Source organism: Gekko japonicus, unplaced genomic scaffold, assembly GCF_001447785.1.
Source record: "Gekko japonicus isolate JY-2015 unplaced genomic scaffold, Gekko_japonicus_V1.1 scaffold276, whole genome shotgun sequence".
Taxonomy (NCBI): Eukaryota; Metazoa; Chordata; class Lepidosauria; order Squamata; family Gekkonidae; genus Gekko; species Gekko japonicus.
Window position 1 is genome coordinate 38,694 of NW_015171510.1, and position 14,792 is coordinate 53,485.

The 14,792-nt window shown below is 40.8% G+C and overlaps 1 protein-coding gene across 1 annotated transcript in view; it reads left to right on the top strand.

The window, feature by feature from the left end:
* LOC107117257 (Krueppel-like factor 15) overlaps positions 1-13,430 on the top strand; it is a 23,074-nt gene extending 9,644 nt beyond the window's left edge. Inside the window, exons 2-3 of the mRNA XM_015419345.1 lie at positions 5,256-6,261; positions 11,109-13,430. Of these exons, the coding sequence (XP_015274831.1) occupies positions 5,330-6,261; positions 11,109-11,289 (1,113 nt within the window). The 5' untranslated portion in view covers positions 5,256-5,329 and the 3' untranslated portion in view covers positions 11,290-13,430. The remainder of the gene's footprint in view (positions 1-5,255; positions 6,262-11,108) is intronic.
* The last annotated feature ends 1,362 nt before the right edge of the window (positions 13,431-14,792 follow it).

A 14,792-nucleotide genomic window follows, 5' to 3' on the forward strand; every position in this document is an offset into this window, starting at 1 on the left:
TAATAATAATAATAATAATAATAATAATAGTAGTAGTATAATATTAAAACATATATACGGTGAAGTAGCTAAACAAAGAAAATAAATAATAATAATAACGGTGCAACATACATTTGAAAAACACACTACAGGAATTAAGGATAATGTTACCATATTTGTGTACAGAAGATATGTATTCATGAGCCTTTGGTTCAATAGGAAAAAAAAACCTTGTTAAATCCACTTATAGAATTGGGACCATTCAGAGGAGATAAATTGTTGTTGAGATAGATAATCTAAAATTGGGTACCACTTTTCAACAAACCTTTGATGTTTTGGGCTTTGAGAAGTAGTTTGCTTGAAACAGAATCCATTAAATAGTGATTCCATAATTTTCGGAACCAATTTTCTGTTGTTGGAGTTTTAATATCTTTCCAAAGAGTAGCAATTGTGGTCTTGGCAGCGTCTAGCATTATTTCGATAGTTGCTTTATGTGGTCTCTTCATTAATTCTGATGGCCAGGTATTTAAAAACAGTGTTTCCGGTGTGAATGGAACTTGTATTGAAGTAACTTCTTTAATTATTTTAATAACTTCCTGCCAGAATGTTTTGATCTTTCCACATTCCCACCAACAGTGAGCAAAATCTCCAATTTGTTGGCAGCCTTTCCAACAGTTTGGGGATAATGATGATGATATATGTGAAATTTTCTGGGGTGTTGCGTACCATCTAGACATTATTTTCAGATTTTGAAAACGTATTGCAATAGAGCTAGTTGAAAAGCTAGTAGAATTCCAGAATTTAGACCAAGTTTCCTCATCTAGTGTCGTAGTGCAATCTTTCTGCCATGCATATTGATAAGCCATTGGAGCTTTGGAGGGTTTTTGGAGCAGTATTGTGTACATCTTTGATATGAGTCCTTTGTACAGTTCATCTGAATCTCGAATTATGCGTTCTAGATCTGTTAGTGGTCGTGCCATCATATCCGGTATCTTTAGAGATTGAATGCAGTGGCTTAATTGTAAATAAAAAACCCATGGTATAGGTGTACCTAGAGCTTGTTCTATTTTAATTTTGCTTTTCATCCCATGTTTTGAGAAGACCTGGTCAAGATTTTATAGATGGATTGAGGAATATCTTAAAAAATGTACAACATAATTATTAAGTTATAAGCTCTACACTTTAAATGGTTAAAGTGGTCTAGGTGCATAAAATAAATGATTCCACCTATGTAAAATTTAAGTAGTCATAATGAGTACATGCTCCATGTTTGTTGTGTGTTAGTTTCTTTGTATCTGTAGTCACTGTCTCTTTCTTTCTTCTGTAGTCCATTAATAACATCTATTTTTAAAAAAAAGAGAAAAGAAAAAAAATCCATTATATAAATCTGGAAAAGTTTCGAGTCTTAAGAAACACAAATGGGTAGGGGGTAGAGGAATATAACTCAAAACTATTTTAGTAATGAAAACTAGAAACAATTGAAGTTGATTTCTACAGACTTATCTGAAAACCAAAAGGAATGTCGAATTCTCTGACATTAACATGTTCTGGCCTTTATGTCAGCAGCTGCTGACAAAAGGGAGGAGAAAGAAGCATGAGACCTGCTCAGCACAATCTCATATCTTGCTTTATGTATTCTCCAAGCAGCTATTGAAGCAAGAGATTCAGTCCCAGTGTTGTGAATGTTGTTACAATGTGCATTCCAAAATGTCAGGCATTTGCCCTGTATTTTCTCATGGGCAGGTCATGAAATAACTTAAACACTGTTCATTTATGGTCTGGGTGTATTATCAAAAATAAACATTTGAATTAGTTGTTGTAGATTTTTCAGGCTGCATGGCCGTGGTCTCTCCATCTTTCTGTGTTATACCTCTGAGGATGCCAGTCACAGCTGCTGGCAAAATGTCAGGTACTACAATGCCAAGACCACGGCCACACATCCTGGAAAATCTACAACAACTAATGAAGTCCGGCTGTGAAAGCCTTCGACAACAAACATTTGAATCCCTAGTTGTGCTTTCAGTAATTCTGCATAAGACTACACTGTTAATGTATCTGGTGTGCTATATCAGTTAGAAATGAAAGCCACGTTGTAAAAGCGAAGCTTGAATTCCAAGCTGTCACATGCTAAAATTTTAATGGATTTCAAGTCTGTCCAAAATTTTATTTCTGCACCAGTATCAGCACATTTCTGTAACAGACAGGAGCAATGGATGCTCCAAGTTTCCATTATATGTATTTATTTACATCATTTATAGTCTGCTTCTGCCAGCCAGTGAAGTCTTTTATTTTGTTTTGTTCCACATTCCTTCACTAACTCTTATTAGCCCTCTTCCATGTTTGTGTGTTATATATGCTTATGTGTACACACACACACACACAAATATACATATACACATATACATACACACATATACATACATACATATACACAGATATATACACATACATATGTGTGTGTGTGTGTATTTTAAATGCTGTATTTAATGTTTTCATGTTTTAAGTTTGCAATGTTTGCAATGTTGGGGACCTTGTACTGGTTTGAAAGGTGACATATAAACATCTAAAAGAAAATGACACACACACAAATACACACACACATATACATATAAACACATATATACACACATATACACACATACATATACACACATATATACACATACATATATGTGTGTGTGTATTTTAAATGCTGTATTTAATGTTTTAATGTTTTAAGTTTGAAATGTTTGCAACGTTGGGGACCTTGTACTGGTTTGACAGGTGACATATAAACATCTAAAAGAAAACGGATTACCAAAATTACAGAACGGTATTCTTAAAACTAATTAGTTCTTGGTCCACACATGGCTGACAAGGAACAATTCTAGATGCCTGTGGGCTGTGCAGCCTGCTGGCTGGCTTCCTGCTGTAGGTGAGGTCCTTTCCCCAGGAGACTTCCTGCTCTCCAGATTACCTACTAAACTGGGGATACGGGCAGTAACTATCACAGGTGGAATGAGGGACAAACTGTGCATTATGTGGGTGATCCACTACCTGAAAATAGCATCCACTGGGATGGAATAGGGGGGGAAATTTAGATGTGGTGAGCTGGGGAGAGGCTGGGTTTAATTGCTTCCCCCATGACATTTCCTAAAAGAAACCAATTTCACAAAACTGAAATTATCCTATTAGGTTCTTCTTTTTACCTTCCTTTTCCCCTTTGGGCTCTAACAGAAGCTTGGGGGGGGGAGATTTCATTTATTTGTTTTATTTCCCCAATATGGACCCCAAAGCATCTTACGTTGTTCTCCTCTCCTCCATTTTATTCTCACAACAAACCCTGTGAGGTATTGATTTATTTATCAAATTTCTACCTCACCCTCCCAGCCAAAGCCGGCTCAGGGGGGTTTACATAGGAATAAACACATAAATTACATTAAAACCTAAATTACAGTTAAAACAATTCTAAAACCATCTAAACCATCCGACATAATAAAGTGCTGGTAGTCACTATTGTTAGTTTAGCTATGGTAGCCATTGTTTGATACTCCCGTCTCACAGTCGGCTCCTAGACCTTCCTTTAGTTGTCCTATAGGTGGCTGGCTCAGGCTGTTGTTGGAAAATTCCAGGGGGGCAGGGCTCTCTATCCTTCAGCTGTTAGCTGTTAATTGTTGGCAGTGGCTGCTACCTGAGCCTCCATTGTTAAAGAGGCATCTAGGAGCACTCCCAGACTCCTAACCTTCGGCACTGGCACCAGTAGTGCCCCATCGAAGGTTGGGAGCGGGATCCCTACCCTCGGGCGGCCCGGCTCAAGCACAGGACCTCCGTCTTCGTCAGATTCAATTTCAATTGGCTCAGCCTAAGCCAACCAGCCACAGCTTGTAACGCCCGGTCCAGACTGGCCTCCTACCGCAGATAGATGTAGGTGTCATTCACATACTGGTGACATCCCAGCCCATGCTTCCAGGTAATCTGTGCAAGGGGGTGCATATAGATATTAAAAAGCATCGGGGACAGCACTGCCCCTTGAGGCACTCCACAACCTAGTGGGTGCTTTCAGGATAGCTGTTCCCCCAGAGCCACCCTTTGTCCCTGACCTTGGAGAAAGGAGGCAAACCATTGCAAGGCCAGCCCCTGGACTCCAGTGTTGGTGAGGTGGTGGATCAGTAGCTGATGGTCGACCGTGTTGAATGCAGCTGACAGGTCCAACAACAACAGCGCTGTTGATCTGCCCTGATCCAGATGCCTCTAGAGGTCGTACATGAGGGCAACCAGTGCCATCTCCGTCCCATGGCCCGGGTGAAAACCGGACTGGAAGGGGTGTAAAATGGAAGCGTCATCCAAAAAGCTGTGTAACTGAATTGCCACTGCCCCCTCTATTATCTTGCCCAAATAGTTTGCCAATTCGGCCGGGTCCAAGGATGGCTTTTCAGGAGAGGGTGGACCACTGCTTCCTTAAATGCCTCAGGGAACAGTCTCCCGTAGGGCACCTCAAAACCCCTTGTGGCCAGCTTTAATTAGCCACAAAGGACATGGATCAAGGGAACAAGTAGTAGGGTGTACACTTAGGAGCAATTTGTTGACTTCCTCTAGGCTGAGCAGACTGAAATGATCCATAACCTGACTAGAAGATGTGCATGGAGCCTTGAGTTTGCTCACTGTATCAACTGTAGCGGGGAGATCATGGCGGAGCGACAAGACTTTATCTGCAAAGTAGCTCGTAAAAGCCTCACACCCAATATCCAATTCCCTGACGTTTGGTCTGCCTTGTGGCAGAGCAATAATGAATCAAATCATTCTAAATAATTCAGCTGGGTGTGAGTTAGGTTAGGCTGAGAGTGTATGACAGGCTAAAGGTCACCCAGCAAGCGTCCATGGCAGAGTAGGGATTTGAACATTTATCACTTTTATCACTACACCACACTGGCCAGCGTCATTTTCCCATTTGAATGCTAGATTTGGCTTAATAACCCTCCTGTTCTTGGTTCAGAGGACTTAGCTGTATTCATCTGTTGCTGCAAAATAGTAAAAAGTCCAGTAGCACCTTTAAGACTAACAAACTTTATTGTAGCATAAGCTTTCGAGAAACACAGCTCTCTTCGTCATCTGTGTTTCTCAAAAGCTTATGCTACAACAAAGTTTGTTAGTCTTAAAGGTGCTACTGGGCTTTTTACTATCCTCCTGTTCTTGATTCATCTTCTGTTAGAACAGAGACCCTCTTTAGTTGTTCTTTGTTCCATATGCTGTTGGTTTTTCTTACGTCAAAAAACTTCATTGTGGTTGTTTTCTTGCAGGTGGATCTGTAGCTTACTAGACTTTGTGATTTTCAGCCACTGATAAGCCTGTTTCTGTGGAAGAAGACCAACTAATGGTCTCAGTAAATGATAGCAAACTGGTATCTGCTTCAGGTCTGTTGACTACGTCAGCACCTTTTCAACTAGATAGCACTGCAGATGCACTTAAGCCTGATATGCCACCATTAAACCTACTGGAGGGTTGCGATGGAAAACAAGTATCAAATCCAGCAATTCTCTCCAACCTTCCCAGCTCTTTGGAGATAGATGTCTCACTGCCTAAGATAAAGAAGGAAGTAGAGAAACCCCAGAGCACCATCTATGAAGCCCATCTCAAGCTACCTGATTTTTGTACAGAACTCTCTAGGGATTTCATCCCTACCCTGGAGGAGATTGAGGAGTTCCTGAATGAGAAGACAGCATTTCTTAAGGATGAGCCAAACAGCAAGCAATCAGTAGGAGGGCAGCTTGAGATAAAATCTGAGATCAATTTGAGCAGCCCTGGGAATCAGTGTATTTCTAGAACTGCTCTAAATGAAGACCTTTCAAGCCGTGTTTCATCTGGAGTGGCTGCTGCAGGTACAAGCATCCCTGAAACAATGGGAAATGTTCCTGTTCTTCAGATCCAGCCCATTCAAGCAAGTGAAGGTAGTTCATCAACTCAGGGCCTTACTGGAAGTATCAAAGTGGCCCAACTGGTCATCAAAATGCAAGGCCAGAGTGTGACCATTCTTCCTCAGGTCATCCAGAGCCCTATGATAAGCACAGACCAGAAGTATGTACGAATAGCTCCTTTGCCTGTGACATTGAGGCCAGGAGTCATTGGAAGCACAAGGAACGTGGAAGCCAAGGTCCCCAAAGCCTCCTCTTCAGTCATCCGAGTCCACAAGTGCACACATCCTGGCTGTACCAAGATGTACACCAAAAGTTCTCATCTGAAGGCTCACTTCCGACGCCATACTGGAGAAAAGCCATACATCTGTACATGGCCGGACTGTGGCTGGAGGTAAGTGTGTGAAAATGGAAAGTATTTTTTTTTAATTGCACTGTAAAAAAAAGAATGAAAACAGCCTTGTTCCTAAAGATATCCAGCAATTTGATTATTTTTAGCATTTTGTTTTTAACGTATCTTGTTCCTCAAGGAAGTTTTTGAAATGTTCAATACTGTAATGTAGGCAAATCACATAATGTTTGAAATCTAATTTTTAATTTATTGAATCAAATATGTACACCAACTGGGCACAGATGGGTGACCATCTCCAGTGTTTTTAATTTATCATTTTTACTCTTTTGCAAGAGACGGCTCCAGTTTTTAAAATACACATATTTAATCAGGAATTAATTACTTGGTTAATGTCATTTAACTGGCAATCAAAATAATTTTTTCATCTCTGGTTGGAGATTGACTGAATCTTTTTTTTTTTAGGCTTTCTGTGATTTTAATCATAGCATGAGATCACACAGTTAACAGTTTTCTTAGCAATAATGGGGAAAGCTTTAACTGATAAAGACCAACATCATGGTAGCCAACATCATGGAAGCAAAGAAATAAATTTCAGAAACTTTCCATTTGCATACATACCACAATGAAACCTTTCTCCCAAATGTGACTGAACATCCTTGCCAGAGGATTAGAGAATCGATCAAGGCTTTACTCACCTAAAGTAATGGTTCTCAAACTTTTTGAAGTGGGACCTATTTCTAAACTTATTGTCCTTTTTGAAATACTTTTCTAAATCCACGCTGCTTTCACTCTCCCCAGTGTAAAACACAGGACTCTCACATCATTTACCTCTGAACAAATTAATTGTCCATGTGTGTACAAGTATATAACAAGCATCATTGACCAACAGGCTCTAATGCATGGCCATTTTGCCTGTTATGTAGAGGCAATTTCTAATTTATTTATTATATTTATATTTACTATTTATTTTTTAAAAACATTTTTATGCCACCTTTCCACCCAATCAGGATTCACAAGTTGGTGAACATTAAACTATTTAAAAAATAAAAGTACAGTTAAAATATACAGTCCAGTTTAAAACACATAAAAAACACTAGGAGGGCCAAAAACAATTATTGGGGGAATGCCAGACGAAACAAAAAAAGACTTCACCTGCTCGTGAAAGACACCGATAGAGGGAGACAGGCAAATCTCCCTGGGGAGGGAGCTCCAAAGTTTTGGTGCCACAGTGGAGAAGGCCCTTTCTTGGGTTGCCGCCTGTCTAGCCTCAGGTGGTGGCGGCAATGGAAATGGGGTCTCTGGGGATGACTGGAAGGCGTAGGTTCGTATGGGAGAAGGCGGTCCTTAAGGTATGTTGGTCCCAGGCCATACTAGGCTTTAAAGCACATTCTCCCAAAAAATTACTGATGAGGGTTGCACATGCATGCTACTGTCACTTCACTGAGAACCCAGTGCAGGGCAGTTCACAGATAATAGGCTCCGCTGGGTGGGACAGGAGAGCAACCATCAAGGGACAGAGTGAGGCTGAAAATACCACGAGGAAGGTGATGAGAAATTGGTTCAAGAGAGGGTGACCTGTTTGACGCATTGTTTCTCAACCACAGTTCCTTATCCCCAGTGATGGGAGGACTCTGACGGGGCAGGGGGGGGGGGAGTTGGGTTTGGAATTTGGCTTGGAGGAAGCTTTTTCTAATCTCTGTTTTCCTTCCACAATCAGTTTGTTGTGGGGAAAGGGAAACGCACCCCCAAAGAAATAAAGAATTTTTTTTGATCCTGCAATTCATTGAAAGTTTTCAGTTCATGTTACAATATCAACATCCACAAAGCATAGGACATCCTATGAAGTACTCATTCATCAAAGGAAATTGATGGACTGTAAACATGGGACAAATAGAAATTGTTCTTCACACAGCACAAAATTAACTAAAGCAATCATTGCTACAAGATGCAGTGATGGCTCAGACAGTTTCCCTAAGAGAGTAGACAAATGCATGGAGGATCAATCTGTAAGTGGCTGTTAGCCATGATGCCCTGCCTGTGGGCTTCCCAGAGCCATATGGGTGGCCTAGATGGACCATTGTGCTGATCCAGCAGGTTTCTTCTTGTGACAACAGAGAGGAAACAAATGGCTCCTCTTTTTCTTACCTGTGAGTGGAAGGAGAGTGCTACTAGAATTTCAAAAGCTGGAAAATTTGGTGAATTGTGATGAACAAATGCAGCAAGAAACTGCCCAGTTCTCTCCTGGACCATATGCTGCTTTGCAGCCCCTTCCCTCTTAGCCTGTAGGTGAACAACAGCAAGAGGTCAAAAGTCATGCTCTAGAGTGTCCTTGGCTGATCTGCTTCCTTCCAGCATCTTTTGCAATGATGATTTGAGATCGTGGAATGTACTTCTGCAGAAAGTTAGTCAGTACTTTTTCTTTGAAGATCTGGAAAATATCTTAGAAATCTGATCTCTGCAGTGTTCTCTTAAAAGTAGATCCCTCTGTTATATTAGATAGGAGCTGGAAATCCCATGGGCGGTGTGGTGTAATAGTAATTATCATATGGCATTGTGTGTAGTATAGCCAAGAAATCCTAAGATTGTCTGGCAGCCTTAAGTTCTAGCTCTTTTAGTGACAAAGTAGACATTTTGGGGCTGAGAGAGCTCTGAAAGAGCTGTGGCTGACCCAAGGTCACCCAGCTGGCTTTATGTGGAGGAGTGGGGAATCAAACTCAGTTCTCCGAATCAGGGTCCATCGCTCTTAATCACTATACCGTGCTGGCTCTCTATGGAGTCATACACCATGCTGTGTGGTGTCATAAGCAGTGAACACAGCAAGCTTTTGACAATGCATTCTTCTTGTACATAGTCAATAAGCTCTTCTATCATATATCTCAGTTACCAAGATTCCATTGTTCAGTTTGAAAGCTTATGGCCAAACTAGATGTTACATTAGAAGATCCCGATCTGCCACCAGGTACAGATCACTGATGAAAGGGCAAAGAAAAGGGTATTTTTGCTTACAAAAACTGAGGGAATTTTAAGACCTGCACATAAAGCTAGCAGTCTCTCTCCTAAAGGTAAAGGTTCCCTTGCTCGAAAGTCAGTCGAATCCGACTCTAGGGTTGCGGTGCTCATCTCCGTTTCAAAGCCGAAGAGCCAGCTCTGTCTGAAGATGTTTCCGTGGTCATGTGGCCGGCATGACTAAACACCAAGGCGCACGGAACGCTGTTACCGTCCCACCGAAGTGGTACCTATTTATCTACCTGCAATTTCTTGCTTTCGAACTGCTAGGTTGGCAGGAGCTGGAACTTTTGACTGGAGCTCACTCCATCATGCGGCACCTGGGTCTCGAACTGCTGAACTACTGACCTTCCACAGCCTGCAGTTCAGCGTCTTAACCACTTGAGCCACCGCAGCTCCACAGTCTCTCTCCTGCACACCGCAAATTCTGTGCAGTCATCAAGCTGTCATGATTTAGATTAAGAACATATATTACAAGTACACAAATGCATACTGTCATTTTGGAAGCAGATACTTCATGTTTCAACATATGAATACACACTGAGGAACTGCAATTAGCTGTGTGTCTCAGCTGTCACCCACCACATGTACATGCAGTATGTTCTCTATATTCCTGCCTGGATACTAAGATCACAGGGAGAGGCCCTCCAGATTGTTCCATCAACCAAAGAAGTGACTTTGCAGTGGCAGCCCTATGATTATGGAACAACCTCCCCAAGGAGGTGTGCCTGGCCCCCTGATTTTTGATCTTTAGGAAGCAGTTGAAGACAGTGCTTTTAGGCCCACATTTGATTAGTTTACTGGCAGTCCTAAATGGTGACTTTAAATTTTGGTATCCTATATATTCTATTTTGTGCATTTTATCTACAGTAATGTTCCTTGTCTTCCATGAAGTAGAAAGGCACCTAATAAAAGTTTTAAATAAATGAAATAAATATTACATAAATGTATAATATACCCTATGGTAGTAGAAAAGAACAAGAGCCCACTAGCACCTTAAAGACTAACAAAATGTGTGGCAGGGTGTGAGCTTTCATAAGGCACTGCTCATGTTAGTTTTTAAGGTGCAACTAGACTCTTGCTCTTCTCTACTGCTTCAGACAGACTAACATGGCTACCTGTCTTGATCTATACAATAGGGTCTTAATCATGAACTATTTTTCATGGTCTGAAGTTGCAAAGGTGCCGGTCAGCGTATAGCTCATTATAAGATTGTCAAGGGAGAAAATAATTCCGTTATATTGTCCCACTTGAAGATTTCAGTTGAGCTCAACAGGCCTGTTTGGTTCAGAAAATAAAATATTTGGTTGGGGGTTGTTTCTGCTACAACTACTTTGACAGTGAGATCATGTTCAGTCTATTCCTGATTAGTTATGTTAATGTTGGACAAGTGCTGCATCTGTGTTCTCCTTCTCTAAAAATAGAGTATTTCACAACAGTATTATTACTTTGGTAATATTTGTTAAGATCTTTGAATTATTTTGATGGATAGGTCGACACATCCCTATATGTAGATGCTTTGATTCATAAATGACTTTTGACATGTGTGTGTGCCCATAAGAGCTTGAGATTTCTTCACATGTTCCACCGCCTGCAGAGCTTACAAATGGTGTGAACTGGCCCTTGGGGTGGTATTTCCCAATTCCCACAATGCAGACACTCATGTTTACAGCTGTTTTTCTGTGGTATGTGGTTTGAAAGTGTGAGAGAGAAGAAATATAATTTTGGAAATGGAAAAACCCTGCACTTAAGAATCAGACTAGAGCACCATGGTTTAGGTAATTTATCCTACATCCCAGAATTATTTTCTGCATACTGTGGTTTGTCTGTGATGACATCAAACATAAAAACAGGCTCCTTGGTAAACATCTCTCTCTCTGCAGGTTCTCTCGTTCGGATGAACTCTCTCGCCACAAGCGTTCCCATTCTGGACTCAAGCCTTATCAGTGCCAAGTTTGTGAGAAGAAATTTGCCCGCAGTGACCACTTATCCAAACACATGAAGATCCACAAAGTATCATTCAGTTTGGGAAGCCAGACAAATCAGGGTTGTGGTAAAAGTTAAGTCTTCCTTCATTGCCCTGATAAAAGAAAAATTCCGGGCAAGATAAATGGAAGTATAAAAGACTGTATTTCTTTGGAAGAGGAGGAAATAAGACACTAATTGTGTCAAAATCTGTGGAAAGCCCAAAGCCTACCTCTAACCTGAACATGCCTTACAATTAGTGCTCACCTCCAATTGGAGTCTCCTGTTCTGGTGAACTCTTGTAAAATTTGTAATTATGTTTGAGGGACTTATTTGACAATTAAGGATGCTGGAGCAGGTGTACGGGGAAGAGAGTCTTTGCTTTCAGTTCTGGAATGCTCCTCCCATGATGGACAACAGGGATACTTACATAAATGGAAACTGTATTTTACAGTGTTTCTTTCTCAGTAAGCATACATTTTATCATTGAGTCTAGAACTGAAAATTAGACGGGGAAGACCACCAAGCAAATGTTTGCTAAACATTGACAAATGCAGGATTCAAAATCAGAAACTCTCTTGCTGTCAGAAATGGGTTTCATAACATTCAGTGCCATTTGCTTTAACCATTAGTATTTACCGAAATGGTTGAATTTTGGATAACTCTGAATTTTATTATGGCTCCCATAGCCAAGATTTAAATGCTTATTCTGTGGCTCATGACCCAAAGGCTGCCAGTGCCTCAGAATGGTACCCCCAAGGAAACTTATGTTTCGGTTCTTGGAGGAACTGTTGCATGGTGCAAAATGGAAAGTCTTTATAGAAGCCTGCAATAAGGCAGAAGAGTCCTCAGCCTGCTTCATTGTATAAGGGCTGGCGTAGTACAGCCCTTAGGATTCTGCACATTGCCTAAAGTGGTTGCAGCTCTGAGCCAATTTTTGCTTTTCTTTCCTACACTATAAATAATGAACAGATGCAAATATTACTGATTGTAAAAGAAAGCAGCAGGTCTTTTTTAAAAATCCTTTTAGGAAGCACTTGTCAGCTTTGGGAAACCTCTGTGTTCTTTGTGGTCGCTGCATAGCCTGACATGTCGCTTCTGCCTGTGCAGAGGCAGCTCTTTCTCGAGGTCTAGCCCAGGAGCTAATGCTCAAATCCTCCTCCCCTGTCACGGGACAGTTTTGCTTCTCTGAATGGGCTCCTAGCAGAGGGGCAATGCCCTCTCTCACTATTTTCTGACTGCCATGTTGGCGCAGAACATCCTCTCCTCATGGATCACTGTCCTCATGCTTCGGCCTTTCCCTCTTCTCAGCTTTTTAAAAAACCAGTTTTAATTTTTTTGTTTACAGCAGGTAGGCTTGGCCATTATTTTCTCAGTTGTTTCTTATTACTCCTCTTCCCAAAGGAAAACTCATTTGGATCATTGTTCTCCCACCAGCATCTTCTTCTCTGGCTTTCATGGAAGAATGTGTTGACTTATTTTCTTTATCACATTACATCCAGAGCTGTGTATCAGGTTCCCCTCCCCCATCCTTATTATAACTGTTTGACCGACATTAGGCAGAGGTGATGACTGACAAAAGCCTAACCTGTGAGTTTCAAGACTGAGTGAGGATTTGAACCCAACTTGCTACAGTCCAAGTTTACTACCATTCTGTCCACTAGATCACACTGGCTTGCTATACTTTCACCCTGAGGACATGTTTCTTTTGCTAGGCATTCAGTGTGAATGAGTGTGTACTGCTGCTGTAAAAAAAGAAATCTTAAACTGGTCAAAGTGGAAGGTATCTTTTTTTTAAAAAAATAGAAACCTCCCTAATGGTTACGAGGCAAAGGAGCACTGGGAAGCAAGTACACATCTTTGTGTGATTTTATACATGCTTCCACCCGGCCCCAGTGCTCAAATTCAGTTCTTACCAGAAGAGAACAATAGTTTAGTTAGCATAAACCTAATCCTATGTATGTTTACTTGGAAGTCTGTAATTCTAAGGGCTGCATGTGAGCGAGCGTCTTGTTTTTGCTTGCCTTGGGTGTTCAAGCCTCCTTCCCCTACGGGCACCATTCTTCTTCAGGACGTGCCAGCATGAATGACTCACACTACCTCCCTCTCTTACGTGCTCCAAGGTTCTGCCCATAAGAATTCTGGGTTTTTCCCTGCAACACTCCCCCATTGCACAGTTTTTTAACCAGGATGCTGACTGAAATGATAAAGAACTGCCACCACCATTACTTCTCTCTCCTGAAACTGTTTCTGTCTGTGTAGGCAACAATTTTTTTTAAAAAAAATTATTTTGTTAATAAGCTTCAACAAATAACAATAACAAAATAGATTACATAACCAGCATTTGAGCCACAGAAGGAGTAAAATACAAAAAAACGTTAAAGAACATTTTTTGATTACATAAGAATGTTCAGCCATCCAAAACGCTCAGGAGTTCTCTATGCACCACAATCATGTAAATATACTAAGCATAACAACGAAATATTTATAACTGCAATAAAACCTGTTCGCTATAAGAGACCCAAACAACCCTGTGAACCAGATTTGGATCAGAAACGTATCCAAGGAAGGTAAGAAGCGTTAGCTGGAAGTACAGTCTTATCTGTCTAGGCAACAAAAATGAATTATAAAAGCAACACCTTTGGAAAATTAAACTATGGCAATTTAGCTATTTAAAGCACAAAAATAACTAGTGCTCACAGGTGTGGCATTCCAGGATTCATGCCCAGCCAGGCATAGAGATATTTATATATGGATGAAAAACAAACTGAATCAGTCATCGAAGCATGCATGGCTACAAGCCAGCCTCAGGATTCTCTTGAAAGGAAAATGTCTCTTCAGCCCTTTTGCAATTTGTGTGACTTTTACCCTGCTCACACCCGTTTATTTTTAACCTCCTGTGAATTAGATGGGGGACGGGGATGGTAGCTCAGTGGCAGAGCATTTGCTTTGCATGCAGAAGGCCCTCGGTTCATCCCTGGAATCTCCAGTTAGAAGGATCAAGTAGTAGGTGATATGAAAGACTTCTGCCCAAGATCCTGGAGAGCCACTGGCAGTCAGAGTGGATCAATAATATTGAATATGGTGCCAAAAAAGCTACAATGGTTGTATGAAACCAGTGCAAGGTTCTTGCTTTTGAGGGTGCAACTTGTTACAGGAAAAAACTGCAGACAAATGGGATTGTTTAAAAAAAGTAGTATGACACTGTCTAATCAGCCTGGTGTCATATTAAGCTTCTGAATTTCAAATTTAGAATGATAATAATGACTTAAAACAAAGAACAATGCCAATAAATCTCCAATTAAAAAGTCTTAAGTGTGTTTACTCAGAAATATATACAATTGAATCCAGTGGGATTATTTAGGACTACAGCCTTTAAAAAGAAACACGAAAGGTGGGGGAAAAGACACTGGTTTAGAATAATACTACTGACAGGACTAATTAGCAGACCTCCCATTCTCAAATTCTACACCATTTCCTCTGCATGCAGTTCTGGTCACTGTATTTTTAAAAGGATGTTGCAGAGCTGGAAAAATGACAGAAAAGGGCAGGATGATAAAGGGGTTGGGGCACCCTTGCTATCAGGAAAGGCTGAAGAGTCT